Source organism: Anabas testudineus, chromosome 22 (genome assembly GCF_900324465.2).
Source record: "Anabas testudineus chromosome 22, fAnaTes1.2, whole genome shotgun sequence".
NCBI lineage: Eukaryota > Metazoa > Chordata > Actinopteri > Anabantiformes > Anabantidae > Anabas > Anabas testudineus.
The window spans coordinates 6768010-6795192 of record NC_046630.1 but is presented as its reverse complement, the minus strand read 5'-3'; the positions used below and the strand labels follow the sequence as shown (position 1 = coordinate 6795192).

Sequence of the window (27183 nt, the reverse complement as noted above, 5' to 3'; positions counted from 1 at the left end):
ATGTGTGCCTGTTGCTAAATAGTATTTAAAGTCAGATACACACACTTTCATAAGACACCACTGATCTTTTAATGGCAGCATTGCAAAGTGCCAGTGACAATAATAAGAGATGAGGGAAAGTCTGAAGCATTCGAGTGAGTATTATTCAGCCTTACGTGTGTAAATTTGTCTTGACATAGCGATGAAGCTTATGACGGCGCTAGTGAATGTGGCACTCAATCTGAGCATTCACCAGGACAACACCCAGAGGCAGTATGAGGCTGAGAGGAATAAGATAGCCGGCAAACGAGCCAATGAGAAGCTGGAACTGCTGCTACAGAAGAGAAAAGAGGTTGGGTCGTGTTTGATGTGACTTTTGAGATTCCAATTTTTAATGAACTGCATTTACACAGTAAAGAATCCGCAATATTCAAATGTTCTTGTTAATGTTAGCATCTTAGTACATTGATAAGAGTTGTTGAAGGTTTGTAGGAATTTACTGAAAACTGCTTTCCTGTAACTTGTTGGATTGTTTTGTTTTTGCAGCTTCAGGAAAACCAAGATGAAATAGAGAATATGATGAACTCTATCTTTAAGGGAATCTTTGTGCATCGTTACAGGTACACTTTGTCTGATCTTCTTGTGGTCATTGCAATCTGTAGTTTATAGGAGATAGTGCAGTTGGTTGTTGTGATTATACAGTTTTTACTCAGTTTAGATTTTTTTTTATATTGCAGTGTTACCACAAACAGTGCTAATGGTGATGTTTGAAAACTCTTCACTTTGCAGAGATGCAATTGCAGAAATCAGAGCCATCTGCATTGAGGAGATTGGAGTGTGGATGAAGATGTACAGTGATGCATTTCTTAATGACAGTTACCTGAAATATGTTGGTTGGACACTACATGATAGGGTGAGCACACATTCTAGACAACTAGACACCAGAGTGTTTTATCTCAGATTTCTTTAAGGCTTTGGTTTCACTTATCAATATTTTTGTTCCACTGCTGAATTGATTTAGGGATCTGATTATGTTTATAGTCACACAGAAACTGTCTCTCCCCTTTTCAGCAAGGAGAGGTGCGTCTAAAGTGCCTGAAGGCTCTGCAGAATCTGTACACAAACCGAGAACTGTTTCCCAAGCTAGAACTTTTCACCAACCGCTTCAAGGTAAACAAAAAAATATGAATCATTACTCTAATGAGAAACTCATCAGTAGGACCGCATAGTGCTCAGATGTTGTCTTATAAAATGCATCTGTTTTGACAGGACCGCATAGTGTCGATGACCCTGGATAAGGAGTATGATGTGGCTGTAGAGGCTATACGACTGGTCACACTCATTCTGCAGTGAGTAACACAATACTTTCACATGGATACACATGAAATGCTGCAGTGTTAGAGTATTATCTAGGTTCACTGTGTATATTGGGTCTTAATCTAATGCTATTCTAGTGCCACTTATGTATTGCCTGCCTACAGTTTCTTTATTTTCCTATTCCCCATGATTTTTTACTGATGAGGTGCTGTAGGTGAGCTTAACTCATATTGATTATTTATTATAGGGGCAGTGAAGATGCCTTGTCCAACGAAGACTGTGAGAATGTGTATCATCTGGTTTATTCTGCCCACCGACCAGTGGCTGTCGCTGCTGGAGAATTCCTGCACAGGAAGTTAGTACATCCTCTCCCACCATAGAACTCGACTTTAACTAACGTTAAGCATTAATTGAATCTGTAGTCAGTCAGTTTTATGCTGTTGTATTAGTGTTGAATTGATGGCTTTAACTGTTCTGATATCTCTCATTTACTGTTTAAAAATGGTGTGTTCTTTTCCTATATCTCTCCTGTCTTTACATTTCTCTCTCAAACTCTTGCGCCGTCAGATTGTTCAGTCGTCATGACCCGCAGGCAGAAGAAGCACTGGCTAAGCGCAGAGGGAGGAGCAGTCCCAATGGAAATCTCATTCGTATGCTGGTGCTCTTCTTTTTAGAGAGCGAGGTAACATTTGTGGTTTACTGTTATTAGACGTTATAGATGCATACTATACTATTGTTGAGAAGGACAAGGTCAACAACATACATACTATTGTGATTGGAGGTGGACAGTTTACTCTGCTACGGCAGAGCTATCAGCAGTGATAAGGATACGATAAATTTAGAGTGGAAGATTTCCTGTGATTGAAATATTTTAAGCTGGGTGATTGCAGCTGTATGTTTGCAGCCAGCATCCTTAAAACTTAGACACTTACTGTGTTTCCTTCTGGGTTTGTATTTATGTGTGTGTGTGCTAGCTCCATGAGCATGCAGCCTACCTTGTGGACTCACTGTGGGAAAGCTCTCAGGAACTACTTAAAGATTGGGAGTGCATGACTGAACTTCTACTGGAGGAGGCTGTTCAAGGAGAGGAGGGTACGGTTGACGCACACAAAGACACACACTGTTCTCATTCTTTCTTTAAACCCACTAGTCGGCTTTAGGTGCAGCATCACAAAAGAAAACCAGCTACAAGAGCTGATGCAATAAAATCTTTTTCCTTGAAACTCTCTCTTGGTCTCTTTTTAAAAAAGCTTTAGTTTCTGACCTTCACCGACTTTCCTTCTTGTCTGCTTTTTCTTTCTTCTCTTTGTATCTTTCTCCCCTCCTCTATGTCTGTCTCTGCAGTATTGTCAGACAGACAGGAGAGTGCGCTGATAGAGCTGACAGTGTGCACCATCAGACAGGCAGCAGAGGCACACCCACCTGTTGGCAGAGGCACCGGTAAACGGGTAGGTCAAATATACACACATCATTTACCAACATATATATATATATATAACCACTCTTACAGCATGTATTTCGAGTTATATATCAGGTATATACACTATATCTTATGAGGTTGATGAGACAGCAGGTGACAATACCTGCCAACAGAAATCTAGAGCTGTTTATGTATTGTAAGTTATTTTGTATGAGCCTGTTCAAAATTGGAGTTGCAGTCTGCATCAACTATTATACTAAAGCAAAACAAGTACCAAAAAATAAGTGACCTATTTATCAACAGTTATGGTGATATATGAAAGGCAATATGCGATAAATTTCCTCATACTCAAGAATGTCGATCTTGGATTACCATTATGAAAGCTTCAATAACTCATAAACTATGAAGAGGTCTAATACAAAAGGAAGATGGCTCAAACACCTCTCCCACTTCAACAAGCCCGAAGGTCCTTCACAGATTTATGGGAAGGAGGGAGCAGTGCAGCATGAATAACTATTTTAGTCATAAAAGAGAAGACATCATTTTTCCATCTCGTTCCTCCTCTAAAATTTAAAATAAAATCAACTTTTTTGTCCAGGTGCTGACAGCGAAAGAGAGGAAGACCCAGATAGACGATAAGAACAAACTGACAGAGCACTTCATCATGGCTCTGCCAATGTTGTTGTCCAAGGTAAGAGCTTCCCTGGAACCTGCCTGCAGCCTTCATAGTGCCAGAAACTGTCACTGATTAACGAGTGGACTGGGTGACTGATCTGTTTGTCGAAATAACTGATCCAGGTTGTTAATTATGTAGTCATGAGTCAAGTATCATTGAATATTTGCCACTCTGGACATGTGTGCTGAAAAAGTACCTAAAGTGTTATTGACCATTATACTAACTGTGAAAACAAATCTGAGCATCAGGTAGTGATTGATGAATCTCTCTCTCTTATTTATGCCTCTATACCTCTGCTTTGACTTTTTTGCTGTAATTATTTTTTTATCTCTCCATGCTTTTGTCCACAGTACCAGGCAGACTCAGAGAAGGTAGCCAACCTGCTCCAGATCCCTCAGTACTTCGATTTGGATGTGTACAGTGCCGGTCGCATGGAGAAGCACCTGGATGCCTTGTTGAAGCAGATCCGGCTGGTGGTGGAGAAGCACATCGAGATAGACGTGCTCGAAGCCTGCAGTAAGACCTACAGCATCCTGTGCTCTGAAGAGTACACCATCATGAACCGCGTGGACATTGCCCGCTCCCAGCTCATTGATGAAATGACAGATCGATTTGCACACTCCGTTGAGGAGCTGCTGCAGGAGGTATGATGGGAAGAGTGTGAGTGTAAAAGGGGCTAGTGAAAATAGATGTGTGGGAAATGTGAATTCGAATCATATGGGAATTTATGATTCACAGAAATATGTGTAAAGGATTAAAAACATACAGATTTGACCATATGACCACGATATTCCTGATTCTCTCTCTATTTAAAAAGCAAAATGCCAAAATGTCCCCAACATAACTATAAAAATAGATATTTAGAAACCAATCTCTCACCTTTACAACAAGAACGCATCATTGGCCTGGTGGTGATGTCTACATTGTGTATCTAGTTTTTGTGTACTAACTGATGTATGCTGTGTTGCAGGCTGAGGAGGCAGATGATGATGATATCTACAATGTGTTATCTACACTCAAAAGACTCACAGCCTTTCACAAGTAAGGTTTTCTCTTTACTTAGTGTTTAAAAACGCCTGCAAACTGCAGGATGAAAATTTCTACCAATAAATTTGATAACATACTCATTTATTCTCCACTTGTTTCTTGCATCAGTGCCCACGACTTGACGCGGTGGGATTTATTTGGGAACTGTTACCGGCTGCTGAAGGCGGGCATCGAGCAGGGCTCTATGCCAGAGCAGATAGCTGTCCAGGCCCTGCAGTGCTCACACTACTCCATCCTCTGGCAGCTGGTCAAGATCACAGAGGGGTCTCCCAGCAAGGTGCTGGACTCAATCACAGAGCTGTAACACCATGCACTCAAATCCTCAGCTTTATCTTTGGTCTCAGACTCAGAATTAAGGCTGACCTGGCTGAGCATCAGTTGCCCTAAGGGACAGGAGCTTCTACAGAGAGCGGCAGCTTAGGTGTAAAAATCCATCTCGCTATGAGACAGGATTCTTACTCCCTTTAGATCCCGAGGCTATCATGGACCAAAGCCCAAACGTCCAAGACACTTTAACCTATAATCTGCTGGCAGGGAATTTTATTCCCCCTTTCCCATCATTCTTTTAACTTAGAAGTTAAAGGATGGTCTCTTCTAAGTGGTTTTGCACTCTCACCTAAACTGTCTTAAAGAGCACCTTGTGCCCCTTTTTTAAATGTCACTTAAATGTTTACTGTTAACTGTTCTAGTTCTATCTATTTATTATCAATATTGATTATTTACTATACAGTGAATGACAAGCTAGAACTTCAACTTAAAAATGGCTTCAGGTGACAAATGAGCAGTTGTCATGCTATATAGTGCAGTCTGTGTTAAATAGGGAATAATTTTGGACACAGCCCATGAATGCTTTGATGTGCAATCCCCTGTGCTGACAGTGTGTCAAGAGGTCTAAAAAGAAATCAGGCGTAATCATTATTAGTCCATTAGTTTCCTGATAGTCTCAACCAGCAGTAACATAAAGTGCATTGATCGTTCTGCCTCATTATGTTAGTTGATGATAGATTAAAATCATTAAGGTTTGATTACTTCACTGGTGCAGACACTTAGTGTGACTGAGCTCACTGCTGATATTGATCTTTGTTAAAATACTCATTATTTGTGCCACTTGGCTGATGATGTGTGATGTGGTGTGCTTGCAGGATGACCTTGTGGCTCTCAGGAGAGTGGTGAAGTCTTTCCTGGCTGTTTGCCAGCAGTGCCTTTCCAACGTCAACACACCAGTCAAAGAACAGGTAACAGACAACAACAGCTAACGTGGAAACACTAGACAATATTAGGTGTGAAGGATTGATTTTGATGTTCTCTGGCTACACAAAAAATGTCATGTCAACTGTTATATTTCTGAGGATCGCACAAAATCCATACAGTTATCAAAAATGTAACAATTTCTTTATTTGTGCTTCAGGCGTTCATGCTTCTCTGTGACCTGCTGATGATCTTCAGCCACCAGCTGATCTCCGGCGGCAGGGAGGGCCTCCAGCCACTGGTGTTTAACCCTGACAGCACTCTGCAGAACGAAGTGCTCAACTTCGTCCTGGACCATGTCTTCATTGACCAGGATGATGAGAGCCAAAGCATGGGTGAGAGAGAGAAACATTTATAGGGCATCATGTTCCACATTTGTCTAAGAGTATTTTTTAAGGAATTAGGAGTATCACCACATGTAATTATTAATGAGATAATACTTTGCTTCACTTTTATATTTGTGCCTGTAGAGGGAGACGAGGAGGACGAGGCCAACAAGATCGAGGCTCTCCACAAAAGGAGAAACCTGCTCGCAGCTTTCTGCAAACTCATCATCTATGATATCGTAGACATGCCCGCTGCTGCAGATATTTTCAAACACTATATGAAGGTGTGCCTCCAACTGTACTTGATATGAGCATTGCAAACATGTCATAAAGTAAAAGGGTTAAAATATAAATAATAAAGAATTGTGTAAATGGATATATTCGAACTCAACTTTAATTATGAACAGACTGTATAGTATCATGATTTTTCAGTTGTTATTAAGAACCTGTAGATATAAGATTGAACATACTAAACTGTTACCTTGACATGCGAGTCTGCTAACTGTTTCTTTTCTTTGTCTCAGTATTATAATGATTATGGTGACATCATTAAGGAGACTCTCAGTAAAACGAGACAGATGGACAAGATCCTCTGTGCCAAGACACTCATTCTCAGTCTGCAGCAGGTGAGACGGTGGATCCACACTACTCGGCTTCCGCTAGTGCATTTGCAAAGTAATGAGCGCTCTCATGTGCACGTCCACAAACACTCACTGTTACTGTGTTTCCTGTGTTGTAGCTGTTCAACGAACTGCTGCAGGATCAGGGTCCCAACCTGGACAGAACATCGTCCCACGTGAGTGGCATCAAGGAGCTGGCCCGCCGCTTCGCTCTCACCTTTGGCCTGGATCAGATCAAGACCAGAGAGGCTGTGGCCACACTACACAAGTAAGACTGTGAAAGAAGTTGTGTTGCGCTGACAGCTTAATCAGACAGGGAGATCCTCCCAGCTGTGGTTAAATTCAGCTCGATCACTTTAAAATGTTTTTGAAGAAAAACATTTTAACATGATTGAGGGAGAGATTATATTTTTCTTTTTAAAGAATAAGAAATTTGCCACTAGTGATGACTTTCTTTATTTCTATCTCTTTCTCTGTCTTGCTTCCCTGTTTCTTGTGTATTAGAGATGGAATAGAGTTTGCTTTTAAGTACCAGAATCCTCGAGGACCAGAGTTTCCTCCCATCAATCTGGCCTTCCTGGAAGTTTTGAGTGAATTCTCCTCCAAACTAATCCGTCAAGACAAAAAGACAGTGTAAGTATTTTTTCCACCTTATATTCACTATGTGAGGTCAAACTCTCTCAAACTGGTGTGTCACTTAAAACTTTAATGATGTAATATTCAAATCCAGGACTTATGCGTAAATTATGTTTGTATCCTCAGACACTCGTACCTGGAAAAGTTCATGTCAGAGTCAATGTCGGAGCGTCGGGAGGATGTGTGGCTGCCACTGATCTCTTATCGAAACAGCCTGCTGACAGGAGGAGACGAGGACCACATGTCCGTCACGTCTGGCTCTAGCAGCAAGGCCGGCTCAGTCCGCAGCAAGAAGGGTCGACCACCACTACATAAGAAACGCATTGAGGGTAAGGAGCTGCATGACTAGGGATTTGGGTCTAGCTTGTTTGAGCTGCTCTACACTGTTATGGGACAATGTTAATGGTTACGATGTATTTAAATGTATTTCTCCACACTCAGAGGAGAGCAGTGTGGAGGGCTCGTGGATGCTGCGTAATGACACCCTTCAGACACCAGGGCCACTGCAGACTCCTCAACTCACCTCAACAGTCCTCAGAGAGAACAGACCAGTAGAACACATGCCAGACCCTGACTCAGAGCCTGGATCAGAGAACGACTACGTACACAAGTCAGTGTATCACCTGTTATACGTTATATACATACGCATACTGAAACAATCTATATAAACTTGTGGGTTATTGTAGTAGGTCAGCCTTATAAGAGCAAGTACTAAAATTGTTATAAAAGTTGATTGTGTTGACCCTGTGTTTGTCTTCAGTCCTCAGATGCAGATGTCGTGGTTAAGCCAACAAAAAATGGAAGAGGTGAACAGGAAGGATCGAACGGGCATGAACTACATCAAGTCACGCAGCAATCAGGGTGTCCGGCAGACTGTGTAAGTTAGTGTGGTTGTGTTTTAATACATGGCTCAGGCAAATCTGCAGACTGCAGCAAAAACAAGATGATCTGAAGTTTTGACATACTCCATATTTAATTTCTGAGTAAATTAGGATTATACCAAAACTATGTTTTTGATGAGTTAAACTCTAATAAGAAAATCTTTCAAATTGTGTTTTTCCACCTAATCTTCATGGTATTCATTATCAGACGCGGCTTGATGGAGGATGATGCAGAGCCCATCTTTGAGGATGTGATGATGTCATCACGGGGCCAGCTGGAGGACATGAACGAGGAGTTTGAAGATACTATGGTTATTGACCTGGTTAGTAACTCAACTGACAAACTAAGTGTCTCTGTCTCTCTGTCTCTTTTCATCATTTGTTTTATTCTACGGTCCATCTTTATTTGTTTTTAATGTTGGTCTTTGTTTCTATCTTAGCCACCATCGAGGAACAGACGTGAAAGAGCAGAATTAAGACCGGACTTCTTTGACTCTGCGGCGATGATTGAGGATGAATCGGTAGGTAAACCTTAGGTTTATGTGAGCAAAGGTGAGAGAATCACAGATTCTTGTCCCTTTTGCAAAGATTTAGTAGCTGCGTTTATAGTCTATGATAAAGGAAACTGAATATTTTTGACTTTTGGTTTGTTCCTTGGCTAAAGAAAGCAGTTTTTAGACATCACTTTGGCTGCTGGGAGACTATGTTTAACCTTCCTCACTGATGAAATGATTGATGAAGAAAATAATCTGCAGATTGGATTAGTTAGCTACAAGTTATTAAATGATGTCTGTAATTTAAATAAAACAGAACTTTCACATCCATTTTAAGCTGCTATGTGTAGGATTTGAACTTTTTTACTTTAGTGCCCCGCAGTGGTAGTATCAAAAAACACACAGGCAGACAGCCATACACAGTGCTTAGTGCAAGGCTGTAACAGAGAATTTATTTTTGACATGGTCTCCTCTCCATTGTTCCAGGGATTCAGCATGCCTATGTTCTGATCAGGACCGAAGCAAAGATCCTGAGATCAGGAGTCAACAGAAGACATTTCAGAATGGTTACCCTGGATCACCTGCCAATCAGACTCTTAAGAAGAAGGAAAAACAATGTTGAAGTACTTTTCTCTTTCTGTAAGACATGATGGAAGAATGTTTTCGAGTGAATCTACTGATGGATTCCACATTGGTTAGATCTCATCTGGAAGCATGAAGAAAGGATACGCTCTGTTCTTTCAGCTGGGGAACCTAGAATCTAGTGCAGAGTATTCAAGAGCCTCATCCTGCTCCTCTTCTTCCTCTTCCTCCTCAGCCCATTGGTTTAGCTCTTGTCAGCGGTATCTCTGATGGCGGTCTGGTTTCGTAATCCTGCAGCCAGCCGAGGAGTTCTTGCAGTTTTTAATGGTTACACAGGTGTACAGTTGTTTGGTTCCGCTCCTGATCACAGAGCAGCGTAACACTCAGCCCCCCCACCCCAACCCCCACTGTTTTGGTGTTGCACTTCAATCCGTCTGGTTAAACCCAACAGAGAGAGGATCTCAGTACTAAATGTTGTATATCTTTCCTCTAATTAGCACCCACCAACCCCTCTCTTCTCTCTGTTTGCCATCTGAGTCTGTGTATATGGTGGTGCTGGTGTGCGGTGTGTGTGTGTAAAGTGGAGGTGGTGATGATGGTTGAGTGGTCTCATGTGCAAGCGGAGGTCATCAGCTGTAGACCGACCCGGAGAACGTGACGTAACTATCTTTTGTGTGATTTCAAAGCAAAGCGAGTGTTGTCATTTGACAGAGAAGCCGCACCCCCGACCAGCTGTGGACTGAAGCAACCACTCTCCCAAATCTTGGAAACAGACACACACACACACCCTGAATAACAGCTTTTTGAAGTTAAAAAGTAAAAAAAAAAGACAATAAACATATTTTGAATTCTGTAGCTTTAGTACTAAAGTTTTAAATCAAGTGTGTTTTTGTTTTTGTCTGATGTTTGTACAGCTTTTTCTTGAATATGTATCTTGTTCATTGCCAAATTGTGGCCTACATAGTATATTCCAGCCCGACCCCCCTACGCCTGTAACTCATATCTAACGGTTACCAAGCTCAGATTGTTGCTGTGGGATACCAGCTTTTTAAGCGCTGTATTGTCTGATTGTAATCGTTTCACAGTTAAGTATTACAGCAGATTATCTGTTTGGTTTTATCATCTTACAGGTCAGAGCAAGTTACTGAAATTTTTTATACCTACAGTGTTCACTGATCCAGAGTTAGAGAAGTGTTGTTATCATTGTTCCTATCCAGTGCAGTGATGGCTCTTTATGTCTGACAGGTTTGTTTGAATGTGTCCTACCATATCTTTATTCATCTTCTGTTGATTAAGCAATCATTTATACATTTCCTCACTGGCTGGCTTGGCAGTCGTCCTGTAAATATCAGAGACAATTGGATCTTTTCTGCAGTGCAGTTGACATCAGTTGCCCTAACACGCTCTCAAAATCTGTTTTGTTTTTATTTTCTTTTTTTTTCTGTGAACTTAAATTCTTTTTAATAAAATAAAATCTGTTATCAATTAATGGGCCAGTGTTTGTGTGTGCTTTAGTATCACATCTTTGTCAGATACACTTGTCATCTGGAGAGATGCAGTATACTACAATGTACAAGTAGTAATTATTTTGAGCTACTGGATTTTTAATTTTCATGAGCTCATAATCCTCAAAATTATAACTAAAAGTTTTAAATATTCCTCCTGTGGAATGATCATATTCTAATTTTGTTGAGATGCGCTAATGGTAACTACTGCATTAGTAGAAGTAATGTAGACATACAGCACATTATACTGGGTCCATAGTTTATTTTACAGATGGCAGAACAGAGCCTGCCACAGAGAAAAGGCACAGTTCCAGGTTGTGATAATGACTTTGACCTAAACAGAGTAATAAACACAGGGAGTGTGTCTGAAAGAGCAAACTACCGTACACACAAACCTAAAAACACATACAGTACATCAACAGAGAGTGAGAGAGTTTGTTTACTGCAATATGTAATGTGTCCTTTCAACTACAACCTTGATCTGAGAACATCAAATCGTACCATCAGCAGTGACCAAAATGACCACTGCTGGCATGGCAACAATTTAAAACGTGTGTAACCACTGGATTTATCTATTCAGGGACTGTAACGTGTTTGAACTTTGCTCCTCTGTAGACCTCTTGCATCACTGACACTGATGTAACATCACGTGATTTTATTTGCTCAAATTCTAAAAAATCCTTTAAGTAAAAGATGATTAAGCATTAGTTTAAAACATTTCGTTTTTATCTTGGGCCAAGTATTTCTGTGTTCAGCTTTTTGGTGGAGTGGTACATGATAGTTTGAAACAACAGTGAATTCAACCAGTGACATAAGACGGAGGCTTGGCAGGTGACCAAAGTCATCATCACAGGGTACCACTGCGGTTCATTTAAATGTAGACTTGATACAAGGGGAATCCTTCAGTGAGCGGCTTTGCGTAGTGTTAATGTGGAAACTGAGTGTGCTTCACAGAGGAATGTTGGCGTGTTTCTTCCAGGGGTTGACTTGCTTCTTGCTGGCCAGCACTTCCAGATCTCTGCAGATCCTCCTGCGAGTTGTCGACGGCTCAATTATGTCATCCACAAAACCTAAAGCAAACATTTATCCAGTGAGAGAGTGAAGTGTGTAACGTACTAGATGTTTTTTGGAAACAACAAAGAAATTCTTAAACGTACCTCTGACAGCAGCCGGGAAGGGGTTGGCAAACTTTTCCACATATTCAGCCTCTGCCTCTGCTTGGTTCTCTTTTCCTCTGAAGATAATCTGAACGGCACCCTGAGAAAAACATGTCGACACTCATACACTCAGTTAAATCAAAGGGAAACGAGCGTAAATAAACAGCAAGAATGATGTTGTGTTTATACCTTGGCACCCATGACAGCAACCTCAGCTGTAGGCCAGGCGTAGTTCACATCTCCTCTCAAGTGCTTGGAGCTCATCACGTCGTAGGCTCCTCCATATGCCTGACACACAGGCACACACATTTATTTTTATACTTGATGTTTCTTTGCTAACCTACTAAAGATCTGCAGCACACTAACATTTTTTATTATGCCTCAGTTACATTTTTAAATAACATGCAGAACTTGTGTTGAGCAGCTCATTCAAGGCGCTTTAATAGTTTTATTCTGGCTTTTATTGAGGAGCATCTGGACGTGTTTGGTGGTTACTGGCAGTCACTTTGAGTTGTTTAGCTTCTAAGGTCTAAGAGTTTTGACTAAGTTTAGAAGCTTTTCTGAATCTGCGTTTCAGTCATTTTATCTGACCAGTTGATCAGTTTTACTTAAAAGCACTGTTGCAATACATGCAGTTTGAAGGTTGACGTCTTATGACTCAAACAAAAAAATGATTTGTTCACAAACCTTCCTGGTGATGATGGTTATTTTCGGGACAGTGGCCTCAGCAAAAGCAAACAGTAGTTTTGCTCCATGTCTGATGATGCCTCCATACTCCTGAGCAGTACCTGTAAATGACCATCGCAGTAGCTGTAACTGAACTTTGTTACTGTAACCTGTTACTGTGGGAGCTTTGTATTTCTTTTCCCTAAACTTGCAGCTTTTCATACAGGCGGATTGTTTCATCTGTGGAAGACAGTCTCCAGACAATCACAGTTCAATATCGTAACTTCAGTAAGACACAAACTAGAGTATGGGAAACAGTTACTGATTTCGAGTTACTGGTTGAATGCACAGTGAGATTTTGAGAAATACCTGGCAGGAAGCCCGGCACATCCACAAAGGTGATAATGGGAATGTTGAAAGCATCACAGAAGCGTACGAAGCGGGCCCCCTTCACTGAGGAGTTAATGTCCAAACAACCTGATAGACAACACAGGTATAAACCAGCACTGAAACATTAATAATAACATTAAACATTATTAATCAGTAAACAATAACCTTATTCCAGCTTATTTTCTACAACTGAATTTGTTTACACAAGGAACCCCAATCAGCAGTTCAAATCATCTGATTCATTTGTGCCTTCTGTCCGGCCCTCAGATTGTCTTTACTCACCAGAAGCCACTTTGGGCTGGTTACCCACAATTCCCACAGTGCGTCCATTCATGCGGGCAAATCCCACCACAATGTTCTTCGCATAGTTGGGCATGATCTCAAAGAACTCTCTCTCATCCACTACCTGAACAGAAGCACAAAGAAAGACAGCTTTTAGCACAGGCAGGAACTGCACGATGACATGATGTAGTTGCACATATCAGCACACATGTTTGTGCACGTACTGCTTGGATGATGTTCAACATGTCATAAGCTTTGGTTGACTCAAGTGGGACGATGGTGTCCAGTGAAGGTACAAGACGATCGCTGGGGGGGAAAGAAAAACAAAAACATATCAAACATGAATTATTATAAAAATAGATGGTCTCTCATTAAGAACAGGTTTGTTAAGTGGACATAATGCTGATTGGTCACCTGTCGTCGTGACACTCCCTTATGGGGGCGGGATCCTGATTGCTTAGTGGCAAGAAGTTGAAGAACTCTCGCAGGTTGAGAAGGGCCTCGACGTCGTTTTCAAATGCATGGTGAGCCACACCTGAGAACAGCACATGAGACACTTTTTCATATCCTGAGGACAGGATTTTATAATCTTTGAACATGTATCTCTGAACTGTAGGACTGATCTCATGTCAGCTATAGCAAAATGCTAAAATGACCACTAAGGTTTAATGAATTTTGCCACTGGGACGCAACTGTGATACATAAAAGATGCTGGCAGAGAGCAGAAGAAGCAAAAAAGACAAAAAAATAAATAAAATCTGCACTGATAAGGAGAAGGTCTTCACATGCACACTAACCAGACACAGACGTGTGGGTTTTGGCTCCACCGAGTTCCTCTTGAGTCACGTCTTCGTTAGTGACAGACTTCACAACATCAGGGTCCTGTGATGAACAGGTATGACGTGTCCTATACGCACAGACACACACAAATCACATATTGACACTTTAAAAATAAAACACTGCTTAGATTAAAGTAAATTAGTGTTTGGGGGTTCACTGTATTTGTATACTAGCATACCTTAACCATGAAGGTGAAATCTGTGAGGGCAGGAGAGTAGACAGCCCCTCCAGCACAGGGACCCATGATGAGGGAGATCTGAGGGACAACTCCCGACGCCATCACATTCCGCTGAAAAACACATTTTCATTTCTCCATTGACAGTGTCAAAGAAATCCTAAAACTCAGCCACGTGCACTTAAAAGAGTTAAAACCATGTAAATGATTCCGTTCTTGAAGCCTGATAATTATGATTGTCTGATCTCACTCAATAAGCAGGTACGCACTAGGAATATGTCTGCATAACCAGCCAGAGATTCCACTCCTTCCTGGATCCGAGCTCCTCCAGAGTCGTTCAGACCGATGACTGGGGCTCCAACCATCATTGCCTGGTCCATGATCTGAGCACATGATACATTAGTGTGGTACATTTAACCATTTCCATAAAATCAAAATCCCCGATGCTTCCGTTAACCCACCTTACAGATCTTCTGTGCATGAGCTCCAGACAAACTGCCACCAAACACCGTGAAGTCCTGAGAGAAACAAAAAAGAACAAGAATGAGGAGAAATACTGTGAGACGGAGCTGCTTTACACTTCAAAAACTCTACATTTTTATTTAATTATATATTATATACGCGTTTTACCTGACTGAATACGTAGACCAGCCGACCATTGATCCTGCCTCGGCCAGTCACGACACTGTCACCCGGGAACTAAGACAGTGAGGAAACATTATTTGACACTAAAACCTCAAAACCTACGGGAAGAAACTGTTATTGTTACTGTAAGTGCAGAAAATGTACAATGGCCTGTTACTTTGTTTGAGTCCTGCTCCATGCCAAAGTCGGAGCAGCTATGCTCCACAAACATGTCCGACTCCACGAAGGAGTCAGGGTCCAGCAGCAGCTCCACCCGTTCCCTGGCTGTCAGCTTACCCTGCAACACAGAGCGTCCAGAGTTAGAAGACGTTCTCCTGAAACATGGCGTGGTGCAGTTAGACCATGATACTCAATCAGTGCTGTGATGTTACACGGTATGTTCCATTTTACCTATAACAATTTCTCCAGCGAATGTCAAAAATGTGAACTAGCACAATATATAATCACACATAATTGACTCAATCTGAATGTAAACAGCCCTGTGAGAATCACATCAACTTTCCCATCAAGTTGCTTCATTAATGTCCATCTCATTGTGCTGACACAGATCTTTTTTCCAGTGGATCTTTTATTTGGGAACAATGGGAATTTGTTTTGGGGTCTTATGTTGAACTTGCAGTCTTCCACCTGCAGGTGGCAGATCGACTAGTACCTTGCTCAAGAGCACTCAGAAGTGGATGTTTTAAGTCACCAAGACAGGACACTGCAGAAGGTGTCTCATGTGCCCTGAGTAACACTTTATTTCCTATGAATTAAGTTTATTAATGGGTGTAGAGATCTCTACAGCAGGAACAAGCCATTTGCCCATTTATTTATTTATTTATTTGCACATTTTGGCAATGTCATTGAAACTAGACTGAAGAATCGTTCACACAGATCCAGTGAATGCTTGTTAATATGAAAGCACAGAGTTAACTTTACCCTTTTGTGTTGTGCATCTATTCTGTTCTGACCTCCACCGACCAGCGCCGCTTTCCTTTTCTTGTCAATCCTCTCTTTTACGGACAGGTGGCTGACCGAGTACCAGCGACAGGCCCGCTGCAGGTTCGTTTGCCGTACCGAAGAAGCAGCGACAGCTCCATGTTTGACCTGCGACAAAGTCCTGAAGGAGATCCGCAGCCCGTTTATCAGCCCGCAGCTGCCGTGCGCCAACCTGAAGGCCGCCATCATGGCTGTGCGCGTTCTCGGGTGACCGCAGCCGGGGAATGAACGACAGAGATTTGAACCAATGGAGAACGGAGGTGGGAGGTCTTACAGCCAATCAGGTAGGAGGTGTCGGCGTCACGGCTGATGGGCGGGACCTAAAAGGGGGGTCAGGTTTTCCTCTGGTCCTGCAGCGTCGAGAGTGAAGAACTTTATTATAGCCCGAGTCCAGCTTGAACACATGATATGCACAGATCTATAAGAGCATGAGCTCTCAAAAAAACAAAAAAACAAAAAAACAAAAAAAAGAAGAAGAAGAAGTCTTATAAACTGTATTTTCCTTTCCTGGCATTCAGTTTTATAAGCAACAAGCTCTGTAATATCCTGAAGATTTGTTGATTTTGATTTAAACAAACATAGCCGCTCGCAGATGAGGTTATACCTGCAATATGCACTCTAGTAGAAGTATAATAACTTAGAACTAGTACTGCACTTCCTTCTGGAGAAGTGTGTACTGCCTTTTTAAAAAAGAGTAGTGACCTCTCAGTAAAGTTCGTCTGAATATATAAAAGTTAAATAAAAGTAAGTATTGTGAATAAAATACCACCAACATCCAGCTGTATTTATTTCCACACGCTGCCTATTTCCTTTGTTGTATTATTTGTGCCTTAAAATGCTGCTGTAAAAATCTAAGCATCATGTATGTGTGTAGCTATAGTCTAGAAAAAATCATTAGAATAATTGTTCTGAGCTTTTTTTTTTTTTTACATAAATAAACAATAAACTGATTGTTTGGTTTGTAAAACCTCAGTAAACTAAGTGAACGAGAACACGAGGAAGCGCTACTGAATGTATCCAGGGTAACAACGCGAAGTCTCGCGAGATGATCATGCCTGTCGAGAGGGGATGATACGAGGAAAAGTGGAAAATCGAATGATTGATGCATTTGTAAAACGGCTAGTTAGCTATGTTTCGGTCTACGCTCGCCAAGTATTATAGTAAAACGTATCAACATTGCAGCGTTACAATTTGAATGCATTTCGTTTATACGCGTGAGATATAAGTCGGTCCTAGTGTTACTGATACGGTTGGATTTTCGCTAGCTACTTTGACTAGCCATGCTAACGATAGCTGGTTAGCTTTGTTTACATCAAATGCGCGCCTGGGATCTGTTAGCTAATTGCTAGCCAGACAAATTTGTGAGCTTGGCTGCAGCTCATTAATCAAAAACGCATCATCGAGGAGGCAGTATAGCCCATTTACAGGATAGTAAATGGGTTATTCGGCTAACATCGACAATCTCTCCTGTAAAACATTTGGCTAATGTCGTAACCTAACGCTAGCGACATTATGCTAACCTTTTGATCATGGATCGTTCGATCAGTCGATACACTGCTAATTATTAGGTAGCGTTAGGGATGATGTGAGTAATTGTTAGATAGGGTCTAATTGGTCCGAATTAACAGAGGCGTTAGCTGTGATTCAAACAATCGTGGCGAATAGTAACGACTATCAGCCGGTGATGCTAACTTTAGCTAGTCACCTGCCGAGCTAACGTTGTGCGCGCTCAACGATAACAGCTTCACAATGTTCGTTGTCTGTTCTGTCGATTATTAATTCATGTGTCTGCATTGACAAATTGGAGTAACTGATCGTTGCTCCACCAGATAGGTTCATATTTCCTCCAACCACCCTGATTATTGGCTGTTTATCTCCGCCGGAGCGGCTGCCTGGATATTTTCCCGGGCCGTATTTCCCTGAGGCACCGGAGTACACCGATATGAACCCCGCTAATGCAACCGCTCTGTACGTGTCCGCCAGCCGGGCCGTGCTGCAGTGTGACCCTCGGCAGCCTCACACCTTCACAGAGATGTACAAGCTAATGCACTTCTTCCGACAGTCCCTCTCATGTCATGTCTGTGGTAAGTAACTTGACAATAATTAGCGTTTAATAGCGACGCATAGCAGTCCCTTTGATGTTTATATCATTGGCGTCGGTTTCGTGCTAAAAATCAGTTTCGCTTTACTAAAATGAATGGATGTTTCACATCCTTACTATTCGCATTGATTGGTGTCAGTGGGCGTGCGTGCATGTGACACGATTTGTCGTGCACACCATCGTGGTCTCCTTAGCAACTGAAGCTGAGCTCCAGTCATCTGTCCTCTTGTCAAGACAGACGACTCCTCCGTTGTGGTGCCTGCTGCCGAGCCATGTGTTTCCTCTTCATTCTTTATTTACTCACTCCTCTTAGCCCGTGGAATATTAATACAGGCACAGCTTGCATTTAGAGATGGACAATATTGACAGTGACATATGACAGTATTTCCGATGACTAGTAACTAAGGTGTTTGCTTGACTATTTCTGCTTATATTCAATAATAAATTAGAACGATAAGTTGTAAAGATCTAAACAGTAAAATCAGTATTGTCAACGTAACAATCAAGCACGTTAAGCTATTTGTTTATTACAATAAACTGGTACAATGATGTAATTGCTGTTATAGCAGTTGCACCTGTTCTATAGAGGCATGATGATGAGCAAATTTCCCACATGCTGAATGTGCCATTGTTGCTGTACTTGTGTGCAAAGTGCATTAATAGCTCCTCTGTGTCTCAGGTAAACTGCTCCAGGATCCCATTTCCTCAACACATCCAGAGTGTCAACATTATATCTGCTTGGGCTGTAAAGGCCAGAAGATGCAGATTAGGACATCGTGCAGCCGATGTAAGGACTATTCCTGCTTCCAGGAGAACAAACGGCTCACTCTGCTGGTTCAGTGCTACAGGAAGCTGTGTCTTTATGTAACCCATTCACCGTTGCTCCAGTCAATCAGCAGCCATGTAGGAGGGTCTCCAGAAGTTATGGCTTTGCTAGAGGAGGTGCTAATGTCACATGAAGAGGAAATAGAGACTGATGACTCAAGCCTAGCACAGGAAGATGTGAATCCCTCTGGGCCTGAATCCCTTACCCCCACAGAGGCACCACCTGCTCCTGCAGAGCTCTCAGCTGTACCCCAAAGCTCCTCTTCAGATCCTCCCTGTTCCAATGGACCACAGGAATGCAATGGACGAGTTCTAGAGGACCTTGATCCATCTTCTCCTGAGCTGGAAGTATGCGAACTGGTAGAGGAGCAGCCACAGGCAGGCCTGTCTGTGTCCAATACTGGTTGTAGTGATCTGGAACTGAGTCTGACCACTGGCCCTTTAGCCCCAACTCCAGGCACTGTGTGCTCACTCAGGGATGAGGAATCTAGCAACAGAGAGCTGGAGGAGGGGGAGGTGTTGCTTCTTAGTGTGGAGGAGGTGTTACAAACTTTAGATCCCCTTCGGCCCATTCGAGATTCTCTTCACGCACAGCCAGACAGGACGCGCACTCATGCACACATATCCACGGACAGAGCACATGCACAAATGTACATACAGCTGGACGCTGCTCACAACTACACACAGATTCAAACAGACAGGACTAATATGGTGGAAAGTCACGGTGCTCACATACACACATCCTCCTTCGATCCTCCCCCGACCTCTAAGCCCCCACCAGTCCGCCTTTACCGTAAGCGATCTCGTTCAGAGAGCGACAGGGAAAAGGTGAAACCCCTCCCTATTGCTTCCATCCTGCAGGGATCACCCACTCACTTACACACTCCAAACCCCTCTCATACACTGCACACACAGCCACCCACACCTTCCTTAACGGTACCAGCACATACATACTCATCTCTTCCCAACGGAGTACCTCCTAAGCCCAGTCGCCCTGCACCAAACCACAGTAAAGGTGCCAGGAAGCATGTAGATCCTGGCCCTAAGAAGCCACATGCCAAGGCCCGCTCTGGCGGAGGATCCAAGACTAAGGACAGAAGCAGAGACCAGAGGTTGATGCCAGGCTGTGTGGTACCTCCAACACCTGTCAGGCCTCCATATAAGAAGCCAGTGGAGAAAAAGGGCTGCAAGTGTGGCAGGGCCACTCAGAATCCCTCTGTGCTGACCTGCAGGGGGCAACGCTGTCCCTGTTATTCAAACCGCAAGGTGATCATACCATTCATGGAAATTCTTTCAGTTTTGAAAAGTATTTTAGTAGAAGTATATTTAGTAAGCAGATCATTTATTTAACACTGTACATGTCTTTTTGTGACTGAGTGTAAATTGTTGTTTTGTTGTACTGTAATTGTTTTATTTGTTGTTAGTGAATTTTACTATTTTTGAAAATCCACACTTGTGCAAGAGTGTTGTTCTGAATGATGGAAATTCTTCTCTAATCCTCAGTCTTACAACTTTCATTTTATGAAAAGATTATTTTGTGCTTTTTATTTAGATTTATGAGTCATGATAGGTTAATGTTTTGTTAATGTAGAAACCATGCGCTTAATAGTAACACTCTATCGTACTGTATTTATTTGCTCTCATTTAAAAGTAGGTTATTTAAGCTACATTTTAAAGAGAAGACAAAGAACCTAAAGTAAAAGTAACATTCTTGTCTGTTTTCTGTTATCGTCCTCAGGCATGCTTGGATTGTATCTGTCGAGGTTGCCAGAACTCCTATATGGCCAATGGTGAGAAGAAGCTTGAGGCCTTCGCCGTGCCGGAGAAAGCCTTGGAGCAGACGCGGCTCACACTCGGCATCAACCTCACCAGCATCACAGCAGCTGCGGCGCTCCGCAACCCGACAACCACCAGCATCCGCACTAACACTCTCCTCAATGTTGCCACAGCAACAGGGAGCCCCGTGACCACAGCCTTTCTGTCCCCCAGCCCTCCACAGGATCCTAATTACGAGGACAGCCTGGAGCTTCTGATTGGATGAGAGGCTGGGACACCAAAAACAGACAGTTTGGTGCTGATTGAATGTGACGGCTGATCAGTGTCTGTCAGACAACCTGTACCTCCTCAAGAGGGGGAGGCCATCTAAGGCAGCTATGGGTCTGTTCTATCCTGTAACCTGCTCTTATTATGTGTTGGAAAATGCTGATTAGTAAGACTAGCATGGGTGTGCCAAAGCCTCGTGTATTGTGCCTGTGTGCTGGTGTGTATTGTTGCCTGTGTGTAGTTAAACACTTATACTCAGTTCCACAGCTATTCTGTACTTCAGAGGTGCTTTTTGTTCATAGACCACAGACATACTGTAAGAGGCAATAGGAACTCATAACAGATTTTGTGTTTTTGTTAGTGTGTACGCACAATTATAGATTGAAGTATATGTGCATGTGTGATTTTTGTTGCATAATGACAACAGAAACAGCATCATCATATGTCAGTCACTTGTCATAGCATTTTCTATGTTTAAGTATTACTCCATGTATGTTTAAGAAGACATAATTGGTGTCAGGATGGCCCTTACTAATCCTTAACCCCCGTATGTGTTCGCACCGTAATTGTGAATGATTCTTGTGACTGATCAGAGGAGAACTTCTATCTCACACAAGACTGTATGCCTTTTCTATGTTATTAACTCACTCAACCCAAGTACTGTCAGCTGTTAATGAGCTTGTCTTAATGAACTTGACTGATACAGGCATTGTACAGGCAGCGAGATAATGTCAAAGCACTTGGCTGGATCCACGGTTTCTTTTTATGCGTGTAAGAGTGTGTGTGTGTGTGTGTTTGTGTGTGCGCGTGCCTACTGAGATTTACTGTTAAGTCAGTGGGGAGGTGGATGGTGGGTTGTAAGCACTTCGTTTGATTGATTAGCCAAGTTACAACTAAAACCATTTCTTGGTTACCATAGCAATAGGAGCGCCAACAAGGAGCCTCCCAGCTCTCATGCACACACACAGTTGTTTACAGTATTGCCATTTACAGACTATAACTGTCTGTCTTCTGTAAAATGACACCGTTACATTTTGACTGTGGAATTGTACATCACTATGCTTGTGTGTGTGTGTGTGTGTGTGTGTGTGTGTGTGTGTTTAGATAAACTGAAGCCATAGGTTGTCATTAACAAGACAAAATATCCACTGCGTGTGCATTTTTCCTCACCGTTGTAGTGTCCTGACTGATTAGAGACCAACTCAGAGACTATTTTTGATACCAATTGTTTGAGATTTGGTACCACTGTCCTATTTTTGTGTGTGTGTGTGTGTGTATGTGTGTGTTTTGGTTAAAGCACCTTGAAGGCCTCCTATAACCTACAAAGCTGTGTATTGTCTTTGTTTATGTTTACTCTCAGCTGTAACTACGACATGTTTGTCAGTCCAGTCATGTTGACCAAAAAGAGACTGAAGGAGAGAGGGGACTGAGGCAGAACAAACACCTTGGTTCTCTACTCGTAGACCAGGAAGTAGCAGATGGATTACAGTATGATCAGCGAATATGATCTATCTTCCTGCGTGTGTGTATGTTTCAAAATGTATTTGTTTTGGGCATTACTTGAACCCTGATTAGTTTTTGTTTTGTTTTGTTTTGTTTTTTTGTATGTAAAAACTCTTGTTTGAGGAGTGACTCTTATTGCTGAAACATTCACTGCCATAATACGGAAACATGTAATACAACATGAAATAAATGATAGTTTTTTACTTTTTCAGTTTTGTGTGTCTTTTTGTGTAAAAGGGATTTTTGAAATGTCTTCCTCGTTGTACGCGTTGGTTAAGAAGATAGAGAAATATTATTTAGATCCCTTCAATAAAACAAGACTTAATCAACAGCCATGTTAGCTAGCATTCCTGTCAGGCTACACAGAGTACTTTGACCTCATGTTAACATGTTAATGTTTAGCAGGAAAAATATTTGCCATGTTATTATTTTATTTGATTGTGTTAACAAGCTAATATTTGGCAATGAGAACGAATTACAGCTAAGATTGGACAAATTAGAAATGTTACCTAAGGATGATGCTAAATGAAAAATGTAGGCATCAACAAAGTTATTACATTTCAACCTGAGGCATATGATTTAAGAAATCCAGTATTAATGCAATATAATGTAGAGAGCAAATTTCATATCAGTTCACTGAGTTTAATTGAATATATGAACCTAATGCTGGGCCTTGAGGAAAAGACAAATCTCAACCAATGTTCATGTTAATTCATCACAGAGTAGAGACATCCTTTCACGAACCTTTACAAGAACCAGGACTAACGAGACTTATGATGGATTGGTGTCCGTTATACAAATATTTACAAGTGTAAAAATATCAGACAACAATTTTAATATTCAATTCATTCATTCAAGATGGTGCTTCTCATTAAGGCTGCATAGTGACACACATTCATTCAGATATTGCACAACAAGGAAATATGTAAACAAAAATGATTCATTATGAATCAATTCTACTTTTTGGTATTTATTTTTAATTAAAGTCACTCTGCTTTCAGACAGAAGGCACTCATGTATGACAGGACATTTAATCTGCATCTATTGTACCGCTTCAAGTGTCTCCTTTGTCATACTGGCTGCTGGAGTAAACACACATCACACGCATGTCTGTTTTTTCTTTTGACACCAAAGTCCAGTCCAGCATCTGCCACTGCAGCTTGGTTTGGTCAAAGCCCATACAGCTCCCCGCTCCTGACGATGCCTTTTGCACTCCTTACAGTCCATCCTCCTTCAGTCCTGTTTCCTCAGACAGCTGCTCAAATGGCCGAGCAAACCGCTCACATGTGGGCTAACTCCTGTTGACATTTAAATCAAGTCATCCCAGTCCCACAAGGAAGGCCCCAAAGTAGCTTGCCCTTCCATCCATCTCCATGGCGCTGGCATTGCTAACAGTGATGAAGAGGCAATCAGCGGGCTGCAGAAAGGCAGTACCCGCCTGGTGCAGGGAGAAGAGACCAGGCTCCTGACCCCGGGGCCAACAGACACTCCTGGATGATTTCATCAGCAGGATGGGCACTGAGTAGGAACTCATCTGTGGGCCAAACCACAAAAACAGGATCAACATTCATTCAAAGCATAACATTATATGATAGTTCACCAGATAGCTTTCATCTATAAACATTATATCTTTATTATATCATTCTTCCTCTGTTGGTGCACAAATCCTAACCTTCTTGTAGATATACTGGACAAGCTGTGTTCCTTCCTCCTCCTTGGTTTCCCCCATCTCTTCCTTTGCCTCCCCTTCTGTCTCCCCTGTGGAAGGCAGTCTGAAGTAGGTCTGGGCGTAGATGTAGTAGAGGCCCGCTCTGGGCACCAGCAGGTCTCCTCCCTTCAGTTCCATGTTCTGCAGGAAGGACAGACCTTTCTGGCCCTCCCATGATCTGACTCGCTCCCCCAAGTAACCCCTGCTTCTCTGCGAGCCTGCACATAAACCAGCAGAAATACACAGATGTACACATACAAGTTAAAACCATTCACTGTGATGCTGCTATTAGAATAAGAAGCAAATGTGAGAAGCTCTGAGTTTGCGCATAAAGCTTACAGCAGCTGCTGAAAAAAAAGCGTCTGTCACATAACTCAAGGTAAATTATTGGAACTGTTTGTTGGACAAGAGTCTTAAAAAAATCAGACTCATCCAAAAGACAACTGTGGGACTTTCCAGGCTATGAGAAGTCGGCTACAGGTCCTGACAGACATGTCGGAAGATTGAATGTGAAAGCAGTTTGAGAAGCCTCAAAGCACATACTTCACCTCTGGCCCTGGAAAGGTATGGATGAAGCAACACGGGACTTGTTGCACCCAGTCAGTATGCAACACGTCATGAGATCCACGCTAATTATTTAGCCTCATTTAGTATCTGTATGACATTTGCAGCCACTTACATGCTTTCTTCGACCACATTACTTTATATACGTACCCTCTGCTGCTGGAGGGCCTGTGGACGATACGACACCCGTCACGTGAGCAGCAACTTCAGGAAGCGGGACCCCTCGAATCCCAGAGCTCAGGATAGGCAGCACTCCTGTCAGTTTCTCTGTGGAAACACAAGCAGATAAGAAACCCACATAAACAGGACATTTTCTTAGTGGGAAAAGTCATACTTTAGCCCATTAGGAGTAACTGAGAGTGAGTGAAGGCATTGTTCTTACTTCTCATAGCAGTGGATATCTCTTTCTGGAATTTGTCAGCCATGCTCTGAAAGAAATACGCCCACAGAGATAGAAGGGACATAAGATAATGAAAAAGCAAAGTCAATGCTTGTCCTATTCAGCTATTATGACTTTTAAGTATCTTTAAATCTAAGCTTATAATCAGTAAATCCCCAGGGACCGGGTCCTTCCCACAGATCATGCAGTTCTCATTTTGGGTCAACAAATATTTTAGGTGTTAATCTGTAATGGCGATGATCCCTATGGGTGAGTCAGTATTCTGAAGTGAGATGAAATTACATCATTTTCCGCACTTCCAGTGAATTTTATCTGCGTCATTTCTGAAAATCCCATACCATCGTGGATGACTATGAAGTGTGAACAGTCCTTTATGTCTTTATTATCAACGAGTGTCTTGAGTAACTAAAAAATAACTACAGACCCCTGCAATGAAAGAATAATCATAAAACAGATAGAGATGTGTAATGAGGGAGACTCGGGTTGAATTAAATTAGAGTAAAACCTTCTCTATGAGGTAGTGGAGCTGTTGGGTGACCTGCCAACAGGGATCGCTCTTCTTGTCGTCAGCTGCTGAATCTTCAGACCCTAAGTGCAGATTTGTGTTTATCAGGCAGGACACACTGCTGCTAGAGAAACTCTCCTGCATCTATCAATAAAAAAAAAAACAATTAATCAACTATATGCAAGGTCTGCCCATTTGTTCTCAGCTTCAGCTATTACTCACTGTAAAGAAAATGATCATACGGCTTTTGACTCAGCCACAATTTTACTTTCATTATCATCATTATAATATATAAGAAAACTCTAAGTGATACAGTCCCTTCCTTATTACGCAAAATAATGGCTGCATTCACAACTGTGAAGTGTAAGTGAGTTGGGGTCACGACCATCAGCCAATCAGAGCTCAGGAACAGATTTATCAGCCTTATGAAGAGGTTTTATAAACTTTTACTCTTTGTTTCACTGTGTCACTAACTCCAAGCTGTAACTGTTCTCACTTCCTCCTATTGTTTTTTGTTATCTACTTTCTCCTCTGTCATTGTCCACTGTTAGCACCAGGAATCCGTGCATGATTATGTTAGATAATATTAGATCATCACATATAATTATTAACTTCTGATATGGATCATTCCATTATAATGAACACCCCAACAAAAAACTGGAACAGAAACAAAACACAACTCAACAGTTTCTAATATATTCTAGCTACACAATTCAGTTTGACACAATTCTAAATGAACAGGTTAATTGGTAACAGGTGAGGGTGTCATGGTTTGGGTATAAAGGAGGATCCACTCAGCATGTGTAAGCACTCACGGCTCCCCTCTTTGCACCGACCTTTCTGAACAACTTGCCCAAGACATGACTGTAAGGTAATGGTAAGTAACTAAGTACTTGAGTGTAATTTTGAGGTACTTATAATTAACTTCTATTTTATTTTACTTTTACTTCCTCGACTAACAAATCAGATCAATCAAATCAATATTGTACTTTTCTTCCACTACATTCATTTAACCCTAAACAGCATCCTCATTCTCCAAAGGATTAAAAGGAAAGCTGATGGTTGTTGTAAACATGCACCACTTTTTGAGACAGAGACATGTGTTGCAGGAATCTAACTATTTGCATCTTTACAAAATACAATTAAGTTGATTAGTGAAAATGTGAAGTGTCACACGGCCTTTTCTTAGCATTTTGACATCACTGGACCTCAAATCACTTCAGCATAACTTCATTTTGAATGCTATATCCCTATGGTGCCTGTAAGTAAGTGTCCCTGTAAAATAAATGATAGTTAAGTGAGTTATGAGTTGATAGAGGTTATTTAGTGATGCACTCACTGTCTGTTAGTTCAAGTGGAAGTCAAACACATATCTTACCGTGTTCAGGACTTTGTTGAAGTACATAAAACTGACAGCAACCGCGATGGTCTGGAGGAGGATCGCTGCAAGTATGATGAGCCCCAGACACTGGAAAGAAATAGAAATGGCCATAACACCGTGAGAGAAAAGCACCCGAAACTAGTCCCGAACAGAAGGAAGACACTTGGAGCAGCCAGGACAGGTCTGATCAAGCTCTGCTGCATTTCTGCTCTGGAGGCAGAGAGAAGGAGGGAAAGTGTGCAGCAGCTTGTAGGTGGAGCACAGAGGAGGTATGAGCGATTACAAC

At 41.9% G+C, this 27183-nt stretch overlaps 4 protein-coding genes across 5 annotated transcripts in view; 2 read left to right on the top strand and 2 right to left on the bottom strand.

The window, feature by feature from the left end:
- stag1a (stromal antigen 1a) overlaps window positions 1-10713 on the top strand; it is a 34857-nt gene extending 24144 nt beyond the window's left edge. The window contains exons 7-31 of one of the 2 annotated variants that reach the window (XM_026339583.1): window positions 180-331; window positions 526-599; window positions 769-892; window positions 1051-1149; window positions 1249-1328; window positions 1544-1651; window positions 1864-1978; window positions 2271-2388; window positions 2641-2744; window positions 3315-3407; window positions 3743-4036; window positions 4363-4433; window positions 4548-4716; window positions 5582-5674; window positions 5848-6022; window positions 6158-6297; window positions 6538-6639; window positions 6753-6901; window positions 7138-7266; window positions 7396-7598; window positions 7711-7879; window positions 8030-8146; window positions 8359-8473; window positions 8591-8671; window positions 9131-10713. In XM_026339583.1, coding sequence (XP_026195368.1) covers window positions 180-331; window positions 526-599; window positions 769-892; window positions 1051-1149; window positions 1249-1328; window positions 1544-1651; window positions 1864-1978; window positions 2271-2388; window positions 2641-2744; window positions 3315-3407; window positions 3743-4036; window positions 4363-4433; window positions 4548-4716; window positions 5582-5674; window positions 5848-6022; window positions 6158-6297; window positions 6538-6639; window positions 6753-6901; window positions 7138-7266; window positions 7396-7598; window positions 7711-7879; window positions 8030-8146; window positions 8359-8473; window positions 8591-8671; window positions 9131-9154 — 3098 coding nt within the window. In that variant the 3' untranslated portion in view covers window positions 9155-10713. The remainder of the gene's footprint in view (window positions 1-179; window positions 332-525; window positions 600-768; window positions 893-1050; window positions 1150-1248; window positions 1329-1543; window positions 1652-1863; window positions 1979-2270; window positions 2389-2640; window positions 2745-3314; window positions 3408-3742; window positions 4037-4362; window positions 4434-4547; window positions 4717-5581; window positions 5675-5847; window positions 6023-6157; window positions 6298-6537; window positions 6640-6752; window positions 6902-7137; window positions 7267-7395; window positions 7599-7710; window positions 7880-8029; window positions 8147-8358; window positions 8474-8590; window positions 8672-9130) is intronic. The other variant, XM_026339582.1, reaches the window with a different exon arrangement.
- A 263-nt stretch (window positions 10714-10976) lies between these two features.
- Window positions 10977-16091, bottom strand: pccb (propionyl-CoA carboxylase subunit beta). The gene is given in 16 exon segments (XM_026339584.1): window positions 10977-11801; window positions 11889-11988; window positions 12078-12176; window positions 12576-12676; window positions 12924-13031; window positions 13227-13350; window positions 13451-13532; window positions 13641-13761; window positions 14024-14105; window positions 14107-14133; window positions 14245-14355; window positions 14511-14624; window positions 14703-14759; window positions 14872-14940; window positions 15044-15163; window positions 15808-16091. Coding segments are annotated over 16 exon segments (1686 nt in total). The 5' UTR covers window positions 16057-16091; the 3' UTR covers window positions 10977-11679.
- Window positions 16092-16903: 812 nt separating this feature from the next.
- Window positions 16904-22542, top strand: msl2a (MSL complex subunit 2a). The gene is made up of 3 exons (XM_026340261.1): window positions 16904-17951; window positions 18648-20059; window positions 20532-22542. The coding sequence occupies exons 1-3, from the start codon at window positions 17810-17812 to the stop codon at window positions 20832-20834; spliced, it is 1857 nt and encodes a 618-aa protein (XP_026196046.1). The 5' UTR covers window positions 16904-17809; the 3' UTR covers window positions 20835-22542.
- A 611-nt stretch (window positions 22543-23153) lies between these two features.
- LOC113148164 (tumor necrosis factor ligand superfamily member 10-like) lies at window positions 23154-27093 on the bottom strand. The gene is made up of 6 exons (XM_026339712.1): window positions 26895-27093; window positions 25517-25660; window positions 24994-25039; window positions 24762-24878; window positions 24012-24265; window positions 23154-23873 (listed from the first exon to the last, which is right to left on the bottom strand). Exons 1-6 carry the CDS (start codon window positions 27006-27008, stop codon window positions 23658-23660), a joined length of 891 nt encoding a protein of 296 aa, XP_026195497.1. The 5' UTR covers window positions 27009-27093; the 3' UTR covers window positions 23154-23657.
- Window positions 27094-27183: the final 90 nt, after the last annotated feature.